The 23,025-nt window shown below is 48.2% G+C and overlaps 1 protein-coding gene across 2 annotated transcripts in view; it reads right to left on the bottom strand.

Annotated features, from left to right (window-relative positions):
- The window catches only part of LOC138292689 (cytochrome P450 2D15-like), a 334,715-nt gene that overhangs the window by 58,529 nt on the left and 253,161 nt on the right, over nucleotides 1–23,025 (bottom strand). For both annotated transcript variants that reach the window (XM_069231409.1, XM_069231410.1), the window contains one exon: nucleotides 7,235–7,376. In XM_069231409.1, the coding sequence (XP_069087510.1) occupies nucleotides 7,235–7,376 (142 nt within the window). The remainder of the gene's footprint in view (nucleotides 1–7,234; nucleotides 7,377–23,025) is intronic.

Here is a 23,025-nt window from a genome sequence, read left to right as displayed (position 1 = left end):
ATGACTTCCATCAATTTAGGTGTCAGGGCAGCAGAATAGGTGACATAAACTTAATCCAGATCCAGGGACCTTTCCCCGGGCCGTCTCCTTAATTGTGCCTGCACCTCCTGGACAGATATATCTGCACCCAGCCACTGTGCCACAGATGGGTCCAAGACCAAAGGAAAGAAATCTACAATGTATCACAATATGTCAGCCTCATTAACCTCAGCTCCCACGAAGTACAGCTCGCAATAGTAGTGAGTGAATTTAATATTAATTTCCTCCTGTGTAAACACATCCTGACCATCAGAATCTCAAATATGGAGAATAGTGTGCCCCTTAGTCTCCTCCTGGAGAAGCCAAGCCAACATGCTCCTCGACTTATATCTATCTGTGTGGGCCAATGCAATGTAGGCCTTGTAGTCATATTGCCTCAAGCATTCCACCAGTGAAACTGTTTCAACCTGTTTCAACCTTTCATCAAGTCTTTGCTCCCTGCCCTCTGTCATCTACCCATGTTCTGGGGGTAAACCATTCAATACATTGCCACCTAATGTCAGCATGTAGCTGGTTGCGAATAGAAAACTTATTGGAGATACAATGACCTGGCAAAACCACCTTCAGGACCTCCCGTTCAATCCCCAGTGATGGCGCTGTCTCAGAGTTCTCCAACCAAAAATTATTAATTACCTCTCAAGGCGAGGCCCAGGAAGCCAGGTGATCAAGCAGGGCCGAGTCCAGCCACCAACTTGGGACACTAATCTGCGAGGCAATCACCAGAAAGTGCATAATATGGGGTTATGGTCAGAATAAGTTGTCGTCAAATACTCCATAACTACCACCTGTTCATACACTATGTCACAAAAGAGCACCCCATGCAGGCAGACATTTAAATCATACAGGCCAGATCAAAAGCAGTAAGCCCAGACCCCAGGGTTCCGCTCTCTCCAACAACTGATAAGGCCACACTGCTGAATCCAAGCGCAGAATGTTCCCACCAATTTATGCACAGGGAATGAGATAACAGGGGATGAGACCTGTCTAAATTAAGGTGCACCATGCAGTTGAAATCACTCACCAACAATCTTTAAGTAAGAAATCTAATGCTAGGAGGGGCTTAAGGCTAGTCAGAAAGGATTGCTGGTCTATATTTGAGACATAAATATTAAGCAGTGTGACATTCTTGCCATTCTTGCCATCCAGCACCAGGACATTACAACCCTCCGGATCAATGACCGCCTTATGCAATTGGGCTGGTACCCTAGTTCTGTTCCAAATAAGGGCCCCCCTCACAAACACACAGTAAGTTGAATAGTATAACTGCCCCCCTCCACCTCTTATGAAGAGTCCTGCCCGCAGAATTCATCAATTGCACCTCTTGAAGAAATGCTAGCTGCACCCACATTCACTTTATATAGGCCAGAACATTGTAGCATTTGAAGGATGTTGTCAGCCGTGCATATTCCAGGTAATAAATCTGATCCTGTCAGCAAGTGAAGCATGCGTACGCGCAGCCCAATGTACCAGAGCATCACATGCCGGGCACTCAGTTGGAACGCCAGCAGCCAGCCACTTAGTGCAGTCTCACCAACCACACACACATATAATCAAAGAAGAAAACAAAGGAAAAAGTCAAGAAATAACAACAAAACTCCACACAATGCCCACCTGGACTGTGATATGGGTACATTCTGTCCAAACAACAATAGGCAAACAGCCAACAAACTAAAGCCCATCAAAACAGGCTAAAAGGGTTCCATAACGGTCAACTCTGTAGGATAAAGAGTCCATCCAGCCTAGAAATCAAACAAGCAGTGAATCAGTAAAATAGTTACACACAGCATAAGCTCCCCACACTTGCCCAGCTACTCCCCTAGCAAAACAGTGAGACATAATAGAATATATAAGGATATAGTTCAGTTCAGCACCACAAGCAGGGTCCATGCCTCCCAGAACCCAGGTGCGTCCCAGGTGAAGGTCAAATTATATCATCAGCCGTGCCCAGGGTAACCCCCAAAAGGGTGTTTTCCAGACCCGGTACCGTGAAGCCTGCCAAGCTTGGGATGGACGCTCTGTGGGACTGCCTACCCGGGATGCGGCAAACTCCCTCCCAATCTCAAAGAGGCCACCATCTCCACTGTCCTCATTTTCTCCTCCCCACCTGTTGCCTAGTAGGTATATTCATCCACTTCTAGGAGAGTGCTGTCACCTCAGACGCTGAGGTTGATGCTGTTTTGGAGCATCCGGAAACACAGTTCCCTTGTCGTAAAGTTCCAGTCAGCTCAACACTGAGCAGGATCTGTGAAAAAATGGGACTTGTTCTCCTCTTATATTCTCACGTGGGTTGGGAATAGCAAAGAATAAAGTAACACCAGCTCGCACAGCCTCTTCTTCACCACGGTAAACAAAGCCCTCTGAGTTTGGACCTCAGTGGAAAAATCTGCATAGAGACCCTAACATTCTTCACTGTGAAGGGGCCATTGTTGCAGGCCTGTAGGTGTAGGAAGTCCCTGTTGCGGAAATGAAGTCGGCAGGCAAATACTGGTTTGGGGGGCCCAGTTTGGGCAGCCAAGTAGGGACCCTATGCACATGTTCTATTGCATAGAACTTTGACATGTCCTCCAGGGCTACAACCTCCTGAAGCCAGTCCTCCAGGAATCTAAGCATAGATTTGCTTTCCACTCTCTCCGATAGTTCAATGACTCTAATATTATTGCAGTGAGCTCTCCCCTCTTGATCTTCAAACTTTGCCCCAATTGATGGGTGTGAGCCTCCAAGTCTGTGAGACGATGTTCCATATTCAATGTCTCAAGCATTAGGGTTTGGATCGAGGCCTCCAAGGCAGACACTCACTCCAACATTTTCGTAGAATCTTCATGAATGAGGCCCAGTTCGTTCACTAAAGAGTCTATCTTACTCACTAACTGTGTTCCAGTGGCATCAATCGCATTCAGCAGTTTATGAAACTTAAGTTGAATTGAGAGGCATCCCCTCACCCACTGACCACTGGATCCCCTCCTGGAGGGCGCTCGCTGAAGCATTGTCTTTAAATCTCTGAGTGCGACCCATGGTGTAGATGAACAAGCAAAATAATAACATGACAAAGCCCAGTAACCAGGAGTCACCAGTGGGAGGCCCAGAAGGTGTAGCACTGCCAGCCAAACCCAGAGAGAAATTGAGAGATGTAGTTAAGCCAGTAGGGTCCAAGATTACCACAAGGACTGGGGCAGGAGGTGTCTATCAGCTCCGGACTGTGACGGAAGTGTCATATAAAGTAAGTTCCATATGGGAATCAGAAGTGTTTACCATCCAATCATCCCCAGCAGCTCACAGTCAAGGCTTCACCCAATTAGACAAAGGAGATGCAGGTCCCAAAAAGGAGTGTATCCAGGCACTGGGCATGATGCCAACACTCCTCAGAGGTAGGGCGAAGTTCAGCAAAACCCACTCCAGGGGGAGTGCTTCAGCCAGTAAATTATGGGGGGACCCTGAGTCCCCAAATGGTTTCAGCAATCGCCAACTACAGGGCTACTCAGCACTGCCGTAGGGCCACTTCAAGAGCCCCTGAATTCGACAGGTTCAACCAGTAGGGCTACAGCGAGCCAGGGTAGCCACTAATGGAAACATTCACTGCAGAGTGATCCAGGGGTACTCCTAGTCCTTGGCTGCCACAATTCACTCGTCTCTCACATGATCAGCCGATGGAATCATGCCGGGGGAGCCTTTCCCTCCCCAGCTGGAGGTCCAATGTGTGTTGTCCCAGCTCTCCTTCACCAGTTTTGGGGGGAGGACCACCCCCGCAGAGGGCACCATGGCCGACCCTGCCGAACGACCACCGACTGCTACAGGTGCAGGAACAGCAAGCGCTGCAGCCACTGCTTCTCGATTATGGAGCCACCATCTTACCATCACCAGGAAGCCACCCATGCAGTGCTTGGCAACTCAAAGCACCCCAGGTCTCCTTTGCCTGCTTCACTGCCTGTGACTACCACCAGTGCGTCAGCAGTCTGGGGGCCCCGAATCTGGCAGACTCTGCCTATTGCAGAGTCAGAGTGCCAAAAAAGGCAGGGGGTCACAAGCCTTCAGGGAGCTTACACAAAGTGCCGCTCACTGCATGACGGTTAGCTCCACCCCCTAACTGGACCAGAAGAAGTTATGCAGATAAAAGGAGATTGTATGGTGGGGTAGGAAAGTTGGTGGGTATTGAGAGGGCTGTGGATGTGGTACTTGACATGATTTCAGTCTGTGTGGGAGTAACTTTATTCCTGGTTTTTGGTCCTTACTTCCTTGATTTAAGTTGGCAATATGTTGAAAGGCTTCAGTTCCCAAGAAGTGTGTAGATGATAATGGGGCAATGGAGGTGTTAGAAATTAGGTTTCTGGTTGACAGAGGTATGCACCCTGATCAAGCAGGAACCACAATCCTAGACAGGGTAAGGCACAAACACGCTCTAAATTAACCTGTGCTCAACCTCTGATAGCTTGGCACAGTGCAGTCAGGCTTAACTTACGAGGCAATGTGTGAAGTATTTGTGCAACACTTCAAACAGTAAAACAATGGAACCACGACACAAAAAAGATACCACACCTGGTTAGACAAATAAAACATAGTATTTAAAGATTAAACTGTAAAATAGCACTCAGAAACAATAAGCGCTAATCAGGGATATCTGGTCACGCTAGACAGCGATAAAGTAAACAAATCAGGCCGACCGTGATGTAGTGTGGGCCGGATACAAGGAGCCAGTGAGGCCCGCTGAACAAAAGAACCTTAATCCTGCTTGTATCAACATTGAAGATGCAGGGTGCAGCAGAAGCTATACGCCACAGGAGATGCATTGATTCTCCCCATGCTGTAGAGGAAGTGCGCAGATTTTCTCCACGCAGCGGTGGTGATACGTTGGTTCTGAAATGCGGTCTGAGATCCGGAGGTGATGCACCAGGTCTGTCCCTGCAACAGCAGCTATGCACTAGTTCTGATCCACGCAGCAGGAGCAATGCACTGGTTCTGAGCCACGCAACAGGAGCAATGCACTGGTTCAAATCCACGCAAGAGGAGCGGTGCGTCCGTTCCGATCCACACAGCAGTGGTGTTATGTTGGGTTGACAGAGGATGCATTGGTTCTGCAAGAGGAAGCACCTTAGACCTCACATCCAAAGTTCCAGGACTTGGGTGGCACCACTTGGAAGGGCAAACTCACAGATACCAGAGTCCAGGTAAAGAAGTAGGTTGGTTGGAAGTCTTTCATGTCCCTGAGACTCCAGATCAGGAGGCTATCTGGCTAGCCCCTGAAGTCACTCTGGGTTGGAGAGATGTAGATCCGGTCTTTTTCACTCCCTTGCAAGAAGGCAGCAGGCACAGGTAAGCACAGCAAAGTAGAAGTCCAGCAAACAACAGTCCAACAGAGTGGCAGGCCTTCAGGAGCACATCAGTCCTTCTTCCTGGCAGTGTATCCACAGATCCAGAAGTGTACTGCAGTGGTGGTGTCAGAGGTCCAGTACATATACCCAGTTGGGCGTATGAAGTGAGGGAGACTTCAGAGACATGCCTTTGAGGTGCACAGAGCCCCCACCCTTGCTGGCCTGGCACCAGACGTACTACAGGAAGTTATGCAGCACTTTGTGTTCGGACAGGACAGCGTATTTAGCTGTATGTGAGTCTGTGTCCAGCTCCTCCCTCCCATCGTGCCGAGGATAGCCCACCAAGGCCCATCAGTTCACACCTAAGCTCCTATTGTGCGTGACTGCTAGAAGGAATACACAAACCCCAGCTGTCACCTCCCACCAATCATGTGGTCGGAGACAGGCAGCAGGCACCAAGTGGCTAAAGTAAGAAAATGAGCAGGGAAATGATACATGTGGTATTAGTGTTAGTAGCTCTAGCCATGGAAGACGGCTATAGGGCCTCTATGGTATAAAACTGCAATAAAGATGTATTGATTAATATTCAACAATTGGATAATGCCCTTCCCATTTTCCAGCCAGGGTGATGTGTAATTCACTTTTCTGGGCATTGCAACCTAGGATAGTAAATTTATTCCCATAACGGATTGTTGGGCTCTTTGAAACTTTCAATAAAGAAACCATAATGTATAATTTCAGGAGGGTGTGAGTAGATCGGGTTTAACTGACTACACCCTGAGACTATTGTATTTGTCACCGATGAAGGTTTCTTTGTTGACTGCCAGGGGCTAGTGTTTGTGGTTGCTACACTGAGCTCTATCTGCAGGGTCCCTCTAAACATTTTGCCTTCTCCCCTCCATTTTTTTGATGAAATTTATTTTTGTTGGTCTTAGGAGTATGTGTATTTTACCACTGCTAACCTGTGCTAAAGTGCTTGTGCTCACTCCTCTAAACACAGTAAAATTGGTTTACACCTGATTGCCATATTTCATTTTGTATAGCGGTACACCATTTTCCCCAGGCCTGTACATTAAATGCTACTAGTAGGCCTGCACCACATGTTGTGCCACCAACTTAAGCAACCCCTTAAAACCTGTCCCAGGCCTGTCATTGCAGCCTGAAAGCAGTTGTAAAGTGTAATTCGACTTAGCTATATGACCCCCTTGCCAAACCTTAAACTTCCCTTTTACTGCATATCGGTTACCCCTAAGGTAGGACCTAGGTAAACCAGAGGGTAGGGTGCATTGTAATTAAAAGGTTGGGCTTTACTTTTAAGTTTAACAGTATAATGAACGAGAAAACATCCCAGCTGCTGGTTAGATTGGTAAAAGGTATGAGACCTTTAGAAAGTATGATTTAATAATGTATGATTAACTCAGAAGTATTACAACTTCAGGAGTATAAACCTAGTGTGACACCCTTAAGTGCCGATATATAATTTTATTTTTTATTGCTGGGGTTGAGAATGCATCCGGTCATGGGAATAGAGGGGATTCACATAAACAGGTGTCTTACATGTTTTACATGAATTTTATGGTTTCGTAATAGTTGTACAAACTATGTGAATACATTACATATGAAATTAAATAATTGGCTAAACAGGGTAAATTCCCATTGTGAGTTAACGGAGTTTGATAGCCAGTAGCCTCACTTAAATATAATTCATTAGATAGGCAATTTAGATGAATGACTAATCTCAATCAGTGCAGGGAGATCTTTGGTAGCTATGTTTGATATAAACCTTTTGATCAAAATGTTATTTTGCAACAGGAGAGATGGATCCCTGACATGCACTAATATAATTTACTCCTTCCGAACCAATAATATTAGAAAACAAAGTTGACACTTACTTTGAATGGCTGGGTACAGCATCATGTACAGCAGCCCAAAGCGGAGAGTTGTGGAAGTGGTCTCTGTGCCCGCTGAGAACAAGTCATTCACTGTCATGAGGAGATTGATTTCACAGAAGGCGCTACTGGGGTCCTCTTTCGTCTGGAAGGGTGTTAACAAAGACAGAGCATCATCAAGTAGTATTGTTGCACATATTGATTCGATATAGATGACAGAGAGAATCAGTAACACTGAGCAAAATATTACAAATGATGTACTAATGTTAGCTGAGCTAGGAATTTTGGCTTTTGCTGACAATCATTTCAAACAGAGGTCCTAGTAAAATATAGACGGGGTGTGTACCCTGCTCACTCCATGTACTTCATATACTCACAAGCAAGTCCGAAGACCTTGTTGGGCCAAGTTCTCTTGGTTCGCAGCTTGGTGGCCACACAGCAAACACAGACACTTTTACACTCCTGCCTTTTAGCTCAAGGCAACCAGACAACTGCTGGACTCTGCCCTTCAGCAAACTGTGATACTTACTACAAAGTCAAAAGGATCTCTGCTACCAGAGCCACTGGTACCTTGTGAAAGAAGGTAGGCTGTGACTTCTAATACACAAATTACGTATCCTATATTGTATTTACTACTTGTAGGAAAGTAATATCTTGCCTGGCATGTTACCCCCATATTTCACTGTATATATGTTGTTTTAGTCTATGTGTCACTGGGACCCTGCCAGGCAGGGCCCCAGTGCTCATATGTATGTGCCCTGTATGTGTTCCCTGTGTGATGCCTAACTGTCTCACTGAGGCTCTGCTAACCAGAACCTCACTGGTTATGCTCTCTCTGCTTTCCAAATTTGTCACTAACAGGCTAGTGACTAAATTTACCAATTCACATTGGCATACTGGTAAACCCATATAATTCCCTTGTATATGGTACTGAGGTACCCAGGGTATTGGGGTTCCAGGAGATCCCTAGGGGCTGCAGCATTTCTTTTGCCACCCATAGGGAGCTCTGACAATTCTTACACAGGTCTGCCACTGCAGCCTGCGTGAAATAACGTCCACGTTATTTCACAGCCATTTACCACTGCACTTAAGTAACTTATAAGTCACCTATATGTCTAACCTTCACCTAGTGAATGTTGGGTGCAAAGTTACTTAGTGTGTGGGCACCCTGGCACTAGCCAAGGTGCCCCCACATCGTTCAGGGCAAATTCCCCAGACTTTGTGAGTGCGGGGACACCATTACACGTGTGCACTATTCATAGGTCACTACCTATGTATAGCGTCAAAATGGTAACTCCGAACATGGCCATGTAACATGTCTAAGATCATGGAATTGTCACCCCAATACCTTTCGGGTATTGGGGGGACAATTCCATGATCCCCCGGGTCTCTACCACAGAACCCGGGTACTGCCAAACTGCCTTTCCGGGGTCTCCACTGCAGCTACTGCTGCTGCCAACCCCTCAGACAGGTTTCTGCCCTCCTGGGGTCCAGGCAGCCCTGGCCCAGGACGGCAGAACAAAGAATTTCCACTGAGAGAGGGTGTTACACCCTCTCCCTTTGGAAATAGGTGTGAAGGGCTGGGGAGGAGTAGCCTCCCCCAGCCCCTGGAAATGCTTTGATGGGCACAGATGGTGCCCATCTCTGCATAAGCCAGACTACACCGGTTCAGGGATCCCCCAGCCCTGCTCTGGCGCGAAACTGGACAAAGGAAAGGGGAGTGACCACTCCCTTGACCAGTACCTCCCAGGGGAGGTGCCCAGAGCTCCTCCAGTGTGTCCCAGACCTCTGCCATCTTGGAAACAGAGGTGTTGGGGGCACACTGGACTGCTCTGAGTGGCCAGTGCCAGCAGGTGACGTCAGAGGCTCCTTCTGATAGGCTCTTACCTCTCTTGGTAGCCAATCCTCCTAACTTGGTAGCCAAACCTCCTTTTCTGGCTATTTAGGGTCTCTGCTTTGGGGAATTCTTCAGATAACGAATGCAAGAGCTCACCAGAGTTCCTCTGCATCTCCCTCTTCACCTTCTACCAAGGATCGAACGCTGACTGCTCCAGGACGCCTGCAAAACCACAACAAAGTAGCAAGACGACTACCAGCAACATTGTAGCGCCTAATCCAGCCGGCCTTCTCGACTGTTTCCTGGTGGTGCATGCTCTGGGGGTAGCCTGCCTTCACCCTGCACCAGAAGCTCCAAAGAAATCTCCCGTGGGTCGACGGAATCTTCCCCCTGCTAATGCAGGCACCAAAAGACTGCAACGCTGGTCCTCTGGGTCCCCTCTCATCCTGACGAGCGTGGTCCCTGGAACACAGCAACTCTGTCCAAGTGACTCCCACAGTCCAGTGACTCTTCAGTCCAAGTTTGGTGGAGGTAAGTCCTTGCCTCCCCACGCTAGACTGCAAAACTGTGTACCTCGTGATTTGCAGCTGCTCCGGCTCCTATGCACTCTTCCAGGATTTCCTTTGTGCACAGCCAAGCCTGGGTCCCCAGCACCCCGTCCTGCAGTGCACATCCTTCTGAGTTGTCCTACGGCGTTGTGGGACTCCCTTTTGTGACTTCGCGTGGACTCTGGTTCACTTTACTTCTAAGTGCCTGTTGGGGTACTTCTGCGGGTGCTGCCTGCTTCTGTGAGGGCTCTCTGAGTTGCTGAGCACCCCCTCTGCCTCCTCCTCCAAGTGGTGACATCCTGGTCCCTTGCAGCACCCAAAAACCTCTAATGCGACCCTTGTAGCTAGCACGGCTTGTTTGCGGTCTTTCTGCGTGGGAACACCTCTGCAAGCTTCGTCGCGACGTGGGACATCCATCTTCCAAAGGAGAAGTTCCTAGTCCTCTTCTTTCTTGCAGAACTCCAAGCTTCTTCAAACTGGTGGCAGCTTCCTTGCACATTCAGCTGGCATTTCCTGGGCTCCTGCCCCCTCTCGACACTGTCGCGACTATTGGACTTGGTCCCCTTGTCTTACAGGTACTCAGGTCCGGAAATCCGTTGTCAGTGCACTGCTGGTGTGTGTTCTTCCTGCAGAATCCCCCTATCACAAATTCTGTGCTCTCTTGGGGTAGTAGGTGCACTTTACTCCTACTTTTCAGGGTCTTGGGGTGGGGTATTTTTCTAACCCTCACTGTTTTCTTACAGTCCCAGCGACCCTCTACAAGCTCACATAGGTCTGGGGTCCATTCATGGTTCGCATTCCACTTTTGGAGTATATGTTGTGTGTTGCCCCTATACCTATGTGCTCCCATTGCAACCTATTGTGATTCTACACTTTTTGCATTACTTTTCTTGTTATTACTTACCTAATTTTGATTTGTGTACATACAACTTGTGTATAATACTTACCTTCTTACTGAGGGTACTCACTGAGATACTTTTGGCATATTGTCATAAAAATAAAGTACCTTTATTTTTAGTAACTCTGTGTATTGTTTTTCCTTATGATATTGTGCATATGATATAAGTGGTATAGTAGGAGCGTTGCATGTCTCCTAGTTCAGCTTAAGCTGCCTTGCCATAGCTGCCTTCTATCAGCCTAAGCTGCTAGAAACACCTCTTCTACACTAATAAGGGATAACTGGACCTGGCACAAGGTGTAAGTACCTCTGGTACCCACTACAAGCCAGGCCAGCCTCCTACACTACTTCATGTTGTTTTCACGACTGTATCTAGGAAAGGGAAGGACCCTACTGCAGAGTCTCCTATCCACACCCGTTACCCTCAGGCTCACCTATTAAGCACTGATCCTATAGTCCAAGGGAGGGTGTTGCAAGCAGCCAGCATTATACAAAGTGCCATCCGAAAAACAAAGGAACCCACTAATGCAAATGTAAGAGGGTAATAGGACACACTTCTATTTAGCAATAGATGGTGTTGTACGTTTCTTAATCCAGATGAGGTGTATGTTGGTAGGGAGGTGATGTGACTCTGGTTACATAAAAAGAAGTGAATCAAAGCAAAAGCATTTTGTGACTATCCCCATTCTGAGTGACAGACTGTTTCAAAACCAAGAGAGGGGTGTAAAAGGAATAAAGTGGTAGCTCTGTTTGAACTGGAATGTGTTCCAAATTCATCCATAACATACCGGAAAAGATGACGTTTCTGTCTCTCCAATGGCTGAAACTAGTTTGTGCATCTCAAAGGGTGTTATTATTTTCAGTAAATTCCAGCTTCATTGTATCTTGTTTGCTTTGAGATGTATTCTGGTAATTCCTAGTGGACTCTACCACTTTCCTACAAAATGAACAAGAGATGCGAGGATTTCTGAGTGTTTACAAGGGAGCCATTTAATTTCCCCAGGCTGTCCAGTAGTACTGTAGGGCCTCAAGATGCATGGTTGGCAGATGTATCGATTTCAGCTGTCCTGGTCTAATCTCTAATTTCATACTCCACATGTGTTTAAACAACCTATTGATTGCTTTGAACCATGGGTTTGTCAGGTTGGTTTCCTCAAAATAGACGATAGTGGCTATAAATGTGTAAATGAAAGGGAGAGCAAGGCCTCTAATGATGAGAAGCGAAGGTACACAGTGTGCAACAGAAAGTGTCGAGTGACATAAATATACTTTGCTCTCTGGGTAGTCATGTGGGAGAAGTCCAAGGCTTGATTCAAACAAGGATGTGTTTGTTGTCTAAATGCAGTGCAATACTACTGTCAAAGATCCAATGAAGTATAGCTGTCCTGCTGAAGTTTGTGTGTTCACAATACTTTTTTACATTGATTTAATTGGTTTTGTGTCTAGGTGTGTGTGTGTGTATATATATATCACTGAATAAACCAAAAGTTACAGGGACGGTATAGTTAGGAGATAGAATTTTTTTAAAAACTTAGAAATTCTCTGAAAAAAACAAAGGTCACAGGGATGTAATAGGTTCTGATTTTACACACAAAAAACCATTGAAATTCAGCTGTTCTCGTTAGAGTTATTTCTAGTAACTATAATTTTACTGCAAATGGTACAGTGATATCATCAATAATGTAAAAGAAGATGTAATGAGTAATGTAATATCTCAGGTAATTAGCAGTGCATGGCGAAGGCACGAGTTAAAGTTACTTGAAGTAACCCTAACTACAAGAGAGGAATTTTCATGGTTTTGTGCGTGTAAAAACTGAACCTAACTATAATGTCACTGTAACCTCTGTTTTTTTAGTGAATTTCTAAGGTTTGTTTTTTAAATTCTATTTCCTAACTATAATGTCACTGTAACCTTTGTTTTTTCAGTGAATTTCTATTTTTTTTTAAAACATTAAATAAGCTGCCCGTCCCAATGAATGGTGCGGGGTTGGATGTAGGGCCTGGCTCTCTAATCTACTTATTTAGTGCTTTCAGTTTTCCACTTCGATTCCATCAAGATGGCATTCAAATGTGTCACACTTTTGACATAAATTCAGAATGTTCGCACTCTAGTTGCTCATTAGAACACTGTAAGCTGCTGATTACCAATCAATCAATCAATCAATCTATTTATAAAGCGCACTACATACCCATGAGGGTTTCAAGGCGCTGAAGGGGGAGTGGGTGCTGCTACTGCTCGAAGAGCCAGGTCTTGAGGTATCTTCTGAAGGAAAGCAGGTCCTGGATCTGTCTTAGGTCAGACGGGAGGGTGTTCCAGGTCTTGGCGGCGAGGTAAGAGAAAGATCTGCCACCGGAGGATCTGGGCCGGATGCGGGGGATGGTGGCGAGGGCGAGGTTGGCGGAGCGGAGTTGCCGGGTGGGGGTGTAGAAGCTGAGTCTGCTGTTCAGGTAGGTCGGTCCGGTGTTGTGAAGTGCTTTGTGTGCGTGGGTGAGGAGCTTGAAGGTGATCCTCTTGTTGATGGGGAGCCAGTGAAGGTCTCTTAGGTGGGGGTGATGTGGCTGTGGTGGGGGATGTTGAGGATGAGTGGGGCAGAGGCGTTTTGGATGCGTTGCAGGTGTTTGGATGGGATGTCAGCATAGAGAACATTGCCGTAGTCGAGTCTGCTGCTGACGAGGGCCTGAGTTACTGTTTTTCTTGTTTCGGTTGGGATCCATTTGTAGATTCTGCGAAGCATGCAGAGGGTGTTGTAGCAGGAAGAGGAGACGGCGTTGACTTGCTTTGACATGGAGAGGGAGGAGTCGAGGATGAAGCCGAGGTTCCGTGCGTTGTCGGTAGGTGTCGGTGGGGACACCAGCGAGGGTGGCCACCACGAGTCGTCCCAAGCGGAGGGGGTGGGCCCAAGGATGAGAACCTCTGTTTTGCCCGAGTTCAATTTCAGCGGGCTGCCTCTCATCCAGTCGGCGATGGCTTTCAGTCCCTCGTGGAGGTTGGTTTTGGCGGTGTGTGGGTCCTTCGTGAGGGAGAGGATGAGTTGGATGTCGTCGGCGTAGGAGATGATGTTGAGGTTGTGTTGATGGGCCACTTGTGCGAGGAGGGCCATGTAGATGTTGAACAGCGTCGGGCTGAGGGATGAGCCTTTGGGTACGCCGCAGATGATGTTGTAGGCTTTGGATTGTAACAAGGGGAGGCAGACTCTCTGGGTTCTGCCGGAGAGGAAGGATGTGGTCCAGTCGAGGGCCTGGTCTTGGATTCCTGCTTCGAAGAGGCGGGTTTTCAGAGTGTGGTGGCAGACAGTGTTGAAGGCGGCTGACAGGTCTAGGAAGATGAGAGTTGATGTTTCTCCATCGTCGACGTGGCTTCTGATGTCGTCTGTGGCGGCGAGGAGGGCGGTCTCAGTGCTGTGGTTTCATCTGAAGCCGGACAGGGAGGTGTCTAGGATGTTGTTGTCTTCGAGGTACCGAGTGAGCTGTGTGTTGAAGATTTTCTCAATGACCTTCGCCGGGAAAGGGAGCAGGGAGATGGGCCGGAAGTTCTTCAGGTCTTTGGGGTCCGCCTTTGGTTTTTTCAGTAGAGCGTTGATTTCGGCGTGTTTCCAGCTTTCCGGGAATCTTGAGGTTTCGAAGGAGATGTTGATGACCTTCCGCAGGTGTGGTGCGATGGCTGTGTCTGCTTTGTTGAAGATGTGGTGTGGGCGGGGGTCTGATGGTGATCCAGAGTGGGCAGAATTCATGGTCTTGCGAGTTTCGTCGTCGCTGATGCTGGTCCAGGAGGTCAGTCAGCTGGAGCGGGTAGAGTTCGTGGAGGGCGGGGTAGGTGTGTCCGAGGTGTGGAGGGTGTTGAAGCTGTCGGTGATGTCAGTGATTTTTCGGTGGAAGGCGGTGGCTAGGGAGTCGCATAGTTCTTGGGAGGGTGTGATGTTGTTGACGGTGGCACTTGGGCTGGAGAGTTCTATTACGATGTTGAAAAGTTCTTTGCAGTCGTGGGCGTTGTTTTCTAGGCAGGTTTTGAAGGAGGATCTTTTTGCCAGCCTGATGAGTTGGTGATGGCTGCGTGTGGCGTCCTTGAGTGCCGTGTGGTTGTTTGGTGCGCGTTCGAGTAGCCATTTTTGCTTGAGTTTCCGGCAGTTGCGTTTGGAGGCTTGGAGGTCTTTGGTGAACCAGGTGGCATTTTTGTTGACTTGGTTGTTGGAGGGGTTCCTGAGTGGTGCAAGGCGGTTGGCGCAGTCGTTGATCCATAGCTTGAGGTTGTGGGCGGCGATGTCGGAGTCGGTGGGGTTGGTGGGTGGTTTCTGGGCTAGGGCGGTGGTTAGTTGATCTTCGGTGACTTTGCCCCAGCGTCGGCGGGGTGGTTGTTCGGTGAGATGGTGTTCTGTTTGTTTCTTGAAGGTGAAATGGATGCAGTGGTGGTCGGTCCAGTAGAGTTCGGTGGTGTGATTGAAGGTGACATGGTCGCTTGTGGAGAAGATGGGGTCAAGCGTGTGGCCGGCTGAGTGGGTGGGTGCGTTGATGAGCTGTCTGAAGCCGAGGTTGATGAGGTTGTCGGTCAGGGTGGTGGCGTTGGTGTCGTTGTTGTTTTCGAGGTGAAAGTTCAGATCCCCGAGGATGATGTAGTCCGTGGAGACGAGTGCGTGGGTGCTGGCAAGGTCAGCGATGGTGTTGCTGAACGGTGCCCTGGGACCAGGAGGTCTATAGATGAGCGTTCCTCTGAGGGTGGTGTTGGGGTCGGTGTGGAATTGAAAGTGCAGGAGTTTGGCGGAGCTGAAGGAGTCGTCCAGGAGGGTCTTGACTTCAAGGGTGGCTTTGTGGATGATGGCTATGCCTCGTCCGGTTCTGTTGGTGCGGTCTCTGGGAGAGACCTTCTACCCGTCAGGGATGGCTATGGCTATGTCGGGTGCTGAGGAGTCATTCCACCAGGTTTGGGTTAGGAAAGCCACGTCCGGGGTGGTGGAGTTGAGCAGGTCCCAGAACTCGATGGCGTGCTTGCGTGCTGAGCGGGTGTTGAGGAGTATGCAGCGGAGGTGGTATGTCTTGGTCCTGGGAGGTTTGTGGGCTCTGGTGCAGGTGAAGCTGCAGTTGTGGCAGGCGAAAGGCCAGTGTGTGCTCTTCGGCGAGGCCTGGAAACAGGTGGTGTCTTGGCCAGTGTTGAGTGCACGGAGGGTGTCGGCGTCGTAGCGGATGCTGGGGATGTGGCTGTTGTGGGTCCAGGGGTTCTGGCGCTGGGCGCAGTCCAGGCACGGATGGACGCAGACGGCTTGACTCTTGGGCGCGCTCCCGGTGCGCCAGTGGCGCGCCCGCTGCGCAGTTGTGCAGCGACCGCCATTAAGAAGGGAGGGAGGAGCAGCTGGGAGGCGGGAGGAGCGGGCGAATGGGGGTGCGGGGGCGGGGGTAGCGGGAAAAAGGAGCGGGAAAAAGGTGCAAAAACAAGAGAGGGCAAAAAGGCCCGAGATTGGAAAAAGGAAAGAAAGTCAAAGGTTGAGAAAAGGAAAGAGAGTCAAAGGTCGAGAAAAGGAAAGAGAGTCAAAGGTTGAGACAAGGCAAAGGAGTCAAAGGTTGAGAAAAGGCAAAGGAGTCAAAGGTTGAAAAAAGGCAAAAGAGTGAAGGCTGAGGAAAGGCAGAGAGACCAGAGAGACACTCTAGCGGATCGGGTCCCGGAGGGCCTCTATCCCTAGAAGCAGAGAGGGCGGGGGAGACATGGGCACGGCTTGGTGGTGTTGTGCGCGCAGGGAGTGTGTTACCTGGCCAGAATAGGTCAGGAGACACTCACCTTAGCGCGCAGTGAGCGCCATTAAGAAGGGAGGGAGGAGCAGCTGGGAGGCTGGAGGAGCGGGCAAATGGGGGCGCGGGGGGAGCGGGAAAAAGGAGTAGGAAAAAGGCTAAAAAACAAGAGAGGGCAAAAAAGGCCCGAGACTGGAAAAAGGAAAGAGAGTCAAAGGTTGAGAAAAGGAAAGAGAGTCAAAGGTGGAGAAAAGGAAAGAGAGTCAAAGGTTGAGACAAGGCAAAGGAGTCAAAGGTTGAGAAAAGGCAAAGGAGTCAAAGGTTGAAAAAAGGCAAAAGAGTGAAGGCTGAGGAAAGGCAGAGAGACCAGAGAGACACTCTAGCGTATCGGGTCCCGGAGGGCCTCGATCCCTAGAAGCAGCGAGGGTGGGGAGGGGGAGACACGGGCACAGCTTGGTGGTGCTGTGCATGTGGGGAGTCTGTTACCTGACCAAAATAGGTCAGGAGACACTCACCTTAGCGCTCAGCGACTGCCATTTAGAAGGGAGGGTGAAGGGAGGAGCAGCTGGGAGGAGGGAGGAGCGGGCGAATTGGGGTGCAGGGGGGGCGGGGGAGCGGGAAAAAGGAGTGGGAAAAAGGCGCAAAAACAAGAGAGGGCAAAAAAGGCCCGAGATTGGAAAAAGGAAAGAGAGTCAAAGGTTGAGAAAAGGAATGAGAGTCAAAGGTTGAGAAAAGGAAAGAGAGTCAAAGGTTGAGAAAAGGAAAAGGAGTCAAAGGTTGAGAAAAGGCAAAGGAGTCAAAGGTTGAAAAAGGCAAGAGATTGAAGGCTGAGGAAAGGCAGAGAGACCAAAGAGACACTCTAGCGGATCGGGTTCAAGGGCCTCGATCCCTAGAAGCAGCGAGGGCGGGGAGGGGGAGACACGGGCACGGCTTGGTGGTGCTGTGCGCACAGGAGTTGTTACCTGGCCAAAATAGGTCTGGAGACACTTACCTTAGCGCGCAGCGACTGCCATTAAGAAGGGGGGGGAGGAGCAGCTGGGAGGCGGGAGGAGCAGGCGAATGAGGGTGTGGGGGGCGGGGGGAGCGGGAAAAAGGCGCAAAAACAAGAGAGGGCAAAAAAGGCCGGAGATTGGAAAAAGGAAAGAGAGTCAAAGGTTGAGAAAAGAAAAGAGAGTCAAAGGTCGAGAAAAGGAAAGAGAGTCAAAGGTTGAGAAAAGGCAAAGGAGTCAAAGGTTGAGAAAAGGCAAAGGAGTCAAAGGTTGAAAAAAGGCAAAAGAGTGAAGGCTGAGGAAAGGTAGAGAGACCAGAGAGACACTCTAGCGGATCGGGTCCCGGAGGGCCTCTTTCCCTAGAAGCAGAGAGGGCGGGGGGAGACATGGGCACGGCTTGGTGGTGTTGTGCGCGCAAGGAGTGTGTTACCTGGCCAAAATAGGTCAGGAGACACTCACCTTAGCGCGCAGCGGCCGCCATTAAGAAGGGAGGGGGGAGGGAGGATCAGCTGGGAGGCGGGAGGAGCGGGCGAAGGGGGGCGCAGGGGGCGGGGGAGCGGGAAAAAGGAGCGGGAAAAAGGCGCAAAAACAAGAGAGGGCAAAAAAGGCCCGAGATTGGAAAAAGGAAAGAGAGTCAAAGGTTGCAAAAAGGAAAGAGAGTCAAAAGTTGAGAAAAGAAAAGAGAGTCAAGGTTGAGAAAAGGCAAAGGAGTCAAAGGTTGAGAAAAAGCAAAGGAGTCAAAGGTTGAAAAACCGCAAAAGAATGAAGGCTGAGGAAAGGCAGAGAGACCAGAGAGACACTCTAGCGGATCGGGTCCCGGAGGGCCTCTATCCCTAGAAGCAGCGAGGGCGGGGAGGAGAAGACACGGGCACGGCTTGGTGATGCTGTGCACGTGGGGAGTGTGTTAGCTGGCCAAAATAGGTCAGGAGACACTCACCTTAGCGCGCAGTGACCGCCATTAAGAGGGGAGGGGGGAGGGAGGAGCAGCTGAGAGGCGGGATGAGCGGGCGAATGGAGGTGTGGGGGGGCGGGAGGAGCGGGAAAAAGAGCGGCAAAAAGGCGCAAAAACAAGAGAGTGCAAAAAAGGCCTGATATTGGAAAAAGGAAAGAGAGTCAAAGGTTGAGAAAAGGAAAGAGAGTCAAAGGTCAAGAAAAGGAAAGAGTCAAAGGCTGAGAAAAGGCAAAGGAGTCAAAGGTTGAGAAAAGGCAAAGGAGTCAAAGTTGAAAAAAGGCAAAAGAGTGAAGGCTGAGGAAAGGCAGAGAGACCAGAGAGACACTCTAGCGGATCGGGGCCCGGAGGGCCTCTATCCCTAGAAGCAGAGAGGGCGGGGGAAGAGACACGGGCACGGTTTGGTGGTGCTGTGCGCGCGGGGAGTGTGTTACCTGGCCAAAATAGGTCAGTTAACTGCCAGTCTGCTGCTGGTGTTGAAACGTAGCACTAACTATAATTTCTATGATAAAATGAACCCTCTCATTTTGTTCCTTTCTAAGTTAAATGTTTTAAGGTTTACCAGTTGTATTCAATCAAGATGGCTTCAGGTGTACCACACGTTTGCCATAAGTAAGACTGTTAGTGATCTAGTTGTTCTTTAGAACACTCTGGGAGGCTGCAGTAGAACACAGGGGAATCAGCTCACAGGCTGCTCCTGTGGGAAGTACATGTGTTACTGAGAAAGCCAGTCTTCATTCTCATATGGCTGAGAAAGATAGTGTGAATTTACAGAACATATACTCTAATTTTAGCTCCTGTAGCAGCTTCCATAACCTCTATGGGAAAATCAAGAGAAAACAGTTTTCTCTCAAACATGATTCATAAAGTCCCAGCGGGGTAAAATCAACGTAGAACACACCACAATTTCCAAAATTAGTATGGTACCATAAAAAAATAATGTATATTGTAGCTAACCTTTGTTATCACCCTTCATTTGTTCTCCTTTTTGTGACCCTCAAAACCTGCCATTCACTACAATGCATTTCAGTGGGGTGTTATCATGTACATTGGTCCCACAATGGCTGCCATCACTTTCTGGTTGAAGTGCAGACAGCCAATCAGATCTCACTGTGAGATCTGTACTTAGGCTCAGCCCAGCTATACAAAGTTGGTGTTCCTTTAATATCTCTTAACCCCTTCCCCACCATGGACGTAATGGTTATGTCCTTGACTGCGGCACTGAGGCGCCAAATGCCAAATGTTGAGGTTTGCAAAGGACTCTGGGTAAAATAATCTGGTGAGAGCTCCACAAGTCATCCTGTCTTTGATTCCCCTACGTGTCTAGTTTTCAAAAATACGCAGGTTTGGTAGGTTTCCCTAGGTGCCGGCTGAGCAAGAGGCCAAAATCCACAGCTAGGCACTTTGCAAAAAAACAGGTCTGTTTTCTTTGGGAAAATGTGAAGTGTCGATGTTGTGTTTTGGGGTATTTCCTGTCGCGGGCACTAGGCCTATCAACACAAGTGAAGTACCATTTTTATTGGAAGACTTGGGGGAACGTTGGGTGGAAGGAAATTGTGGCTCCTCTTAGATTCCACAACTTTCCATCACCGAAATGTGAGGAAAAAGGTTTTTTTTGCCAAATTTTGAGATTTGCAAAGGATTCTGTGTAACAGAACCTGGTAAAAGGCCCACAAGTCACCTCATTCTGAATTCTCCTAGATGTCTAGTTTTTAGAAATGTTCAGGTTTGGGAGGTTTTCCTAGGTGCCGGATGAGCTTGAGGCCAAAATCCACAGATAGGCACTTCGCAAAAAACAGGTCCGTTTTCTTTGGGAAAATGTGATGTGTTCATGTTGCGTTTCCTGTCGCAGGTATTAGGTCTACCCACACATGTGAGGCACCATTTCTATTAGGGGACCTGGGGGAACACGGAATAGAAGAACAAGTGTTATTGCCCCTTGTCTTTCTCTACATTTTGTCCTTCCAAATGTAAGACTGTGTGTAAAAAAGACATCTGTTTGAGAAATGCCCTGTAATTCGCTTGCTAGTATGGGGACCCAGGAATTCAGAGATGTGCAAATAACCACTGCTCCTCAACACCTTATTTAGTGCCCATTTTGGAAATACAAAGGTTCTTTGATAACTATTTTTCACTCTTTAGATTTCACCAAATGAATTGCTGCAAACCCGGTATACAATGAACAACCCATTGCAAGGTGCAGTTAATTTATTGGTTCTGGGTACCTAGGGTCCTTGATGAACCTACAAGCCCTCTATATCCCTGCAACCAGAAGAGTCCAGCAGACTTAACGGTACATTGCTTTTGAAAATCTGACATGGCAGGAAAAAGTTACAGAGTAAAACATGGAGAAAAATGGCTGTTATTTTTTCATCTCAATATTTTTTTATTTCAGCTTTTATTTTCTGTAAGAAAACCTTGTAGGATCTACACAAATGACCCCTTGGTGAGTTCAGAATTTTGTCTGCTTTTCAGAAATGTTTAGCTTTCTGGGATCCAGCATTGGTTTCACACCACTTTTCGTCACTAACTAGAAGAAGACTAAAAGCACAAAAAATAGTAAAAATGGGGTATGTCCCAGTAAAATGCCAACATTGTGTTGAAAAATGTGGTTTTCTGATTCAAGTCTGCCTGTTCCTGAAAGCTGGAAAGATGGAGATTTTAGCACCACAAACCCTTTGTTGATGCCATTTTCAGGGGGAAAAACACAAGCCTTCTTCTGCAGCCCTTTTTTCCCATTTTTGCTGTTTTTTGGTTAATTTCTTGGTCTCCTCCAGGGGAACTCACAAACTCTGGGTACCTCTAGAATCCCTAGCATGTTGGAAAAAAGGGACGCAAATTTGGCGTGGGTAGCTTATGTGGACAAAATGTTATGAGGGCCTAAGCGTGAACTGCCCCAAATAGCCAAAAAAAGGCCTGGCACCTGGGGGGGAAGGCCTGGCAGCAAAGGGGTTAAACTACTGAACGGATTTACACCCAATAAGGAAAAAGGGCACTCTCTGGACAAAGAGCTACCTTTGTGCCACATTTGTTGTAATTCCATCCAGCGTTTTGGGCTGTAGTCATGTCTAAAATCTCCATGGGAATTAAAATGGGAAACTCACTTTTTTACCCCCCTACTTCTCTGCCCTTGCTAGATAGATCACCCTGAAACTTTACATGCACAACAAGACCCTTGGGCACACAATATATATATATATATATATATATATATATATATATATATATATATATATATATACATATATATGTATATATATATATATATATATATACATATTAGAAATAGGGTCTTTGGTTGGCAGTCAGGTTACCCCCTGTCCAAGTAAGGACCCTCACTCTAGTCAGGGTAAAAGAGAATCACCCTCAGCTAACCCCCGCTCTCCCCCTTGGTAGCTTGGCACGAGCAGTAGGCTTAACTTCAGAGTGCTAGGTGTAAAGTATTGGTACCAACACACTCAGTAACTTAATGAAAACACCACAAAATGACACAACACAAGTTTAGAAAAATTGAAAATATTTATCTAAACAAAACAAGACCAAAACGACAAAAATCCACAATACACAAGTTATCACTAAAAATGCAAAAAGAGTCTTCATGTAATTTTAAACACAGCGCTAATGCTGTTAGCGTGAAAATGTACCTTGGGTGCGTCAATAATAACCCAGCATGGGCGAGTGTGCGACAAAAAGGGCTTGTGATGCGTCGATTTCACTCACGAGCGAGACCTTGCGTCGTTTCGCCTTTAGTTCGGTTGGTGTGCGTCGTTTCTTCTCTCCGCGGGAGAGCGATGTGTCGATCCTGTCAGCACTCTCAGGTCTGGGCAGCCCTTGCGTTGTTTTTACACACCCAGCGGTGCTTGCGTCAGAAATTCAGCCGCACGATGGTCCGAAAACCACACAGCGCGGGTTGCTATCTCACCAGCCTCCGTCAGGATGCTGCACGTCGTTTCTCCAGCCGCGGGCGTCGATCTTGCGGTCACGTTGCAGGCAAGCGTAGATTTTCAGCCACAAAGCCGGCGGTGCGCAGATTTTTCAACTGCAGATCGGAGTTGCGTCGATCTTTTCCCCGCACGGCGGTCTGTGCGTGGATTTCTCACTCTTGGGCTGCCAGCTTCTCTTCTCAGGGTCCCAGGATCCGGATGGGCACCACTTGGCAGAGTAGGAGTCTCTCCAGAGGCTCCAGGTGCTGGCAGAGAGAAGTCTTTGCTGTCCCTGAGTCTTCAAACAACAGGAGGCAAGCTCTAAATCAAGCCTTTGGAGATCTCCACAAGAAGGAAGGCAACACAAAGTCCAGTCTTTGTCCTCTAGCACAGGCAGAAGCAGCAACTGCAGGATAGCTCCTCAAAGCACAGTCACAGGCAGGACAGCTCTTCTTCCTCAGCTCTTCAGCTCTTCTCCAGTCAGAGGTTCCTCTTGGTTTCCAGAAGTGTTCTAAAGTCTGTGGTTTTTGGTGCCCTTCTTATACCCATTTTGCCCTTTGAAGTAGGCTTACTTCAAAGGAAAGTCTCTCTTGATTGTGAAATCCTGCCTTGCCCAGGCCAGGTCCAGACACACACCAGGGGGTTGGAGACTGCACTGTGTGCGGGGCAGACACAGCCCTTTCAGGTGTGAGTGACCACTCCTCCCCTCCCTCCTAGCACAGATGGCTCATCAGGAAATGCAGACTACACCCCAGCTCCCTTTGTGTCACAGTCTAGTGAGAGGTGCAACCAGCCCAACGGTCAAACTGACCCAGACAGGGAATCCACAAACAGGCAGAGTCACAGAAAGGGTTTAAGCAATAAAATGCTCACTTTCTAAAAGTGCCATTTTTAAACACACAATCTTAAAATCAACTTTACTAAAAGATGTATTT

This window comes from Pleurodeles waltl, chromosome 4_2 (genome assembly GCF_031143425.1).
Source record: "Pleurodeles waltl isolate 20211129_DDA chromosome 4_2, aPleWal1.hap1.20221129, whole genome shotgun sequence".
Classification (NCBI taxonomy): domain Eukaryota; kingdom Metazoa; phylum Chordata; class Amphibia; order Caudata; family Salamandridae; genus Pleurodeles; species Pleurodeles waltl.
This window is presented reverse-complemented; position numbering and strand designations above follow the sequence as displayed.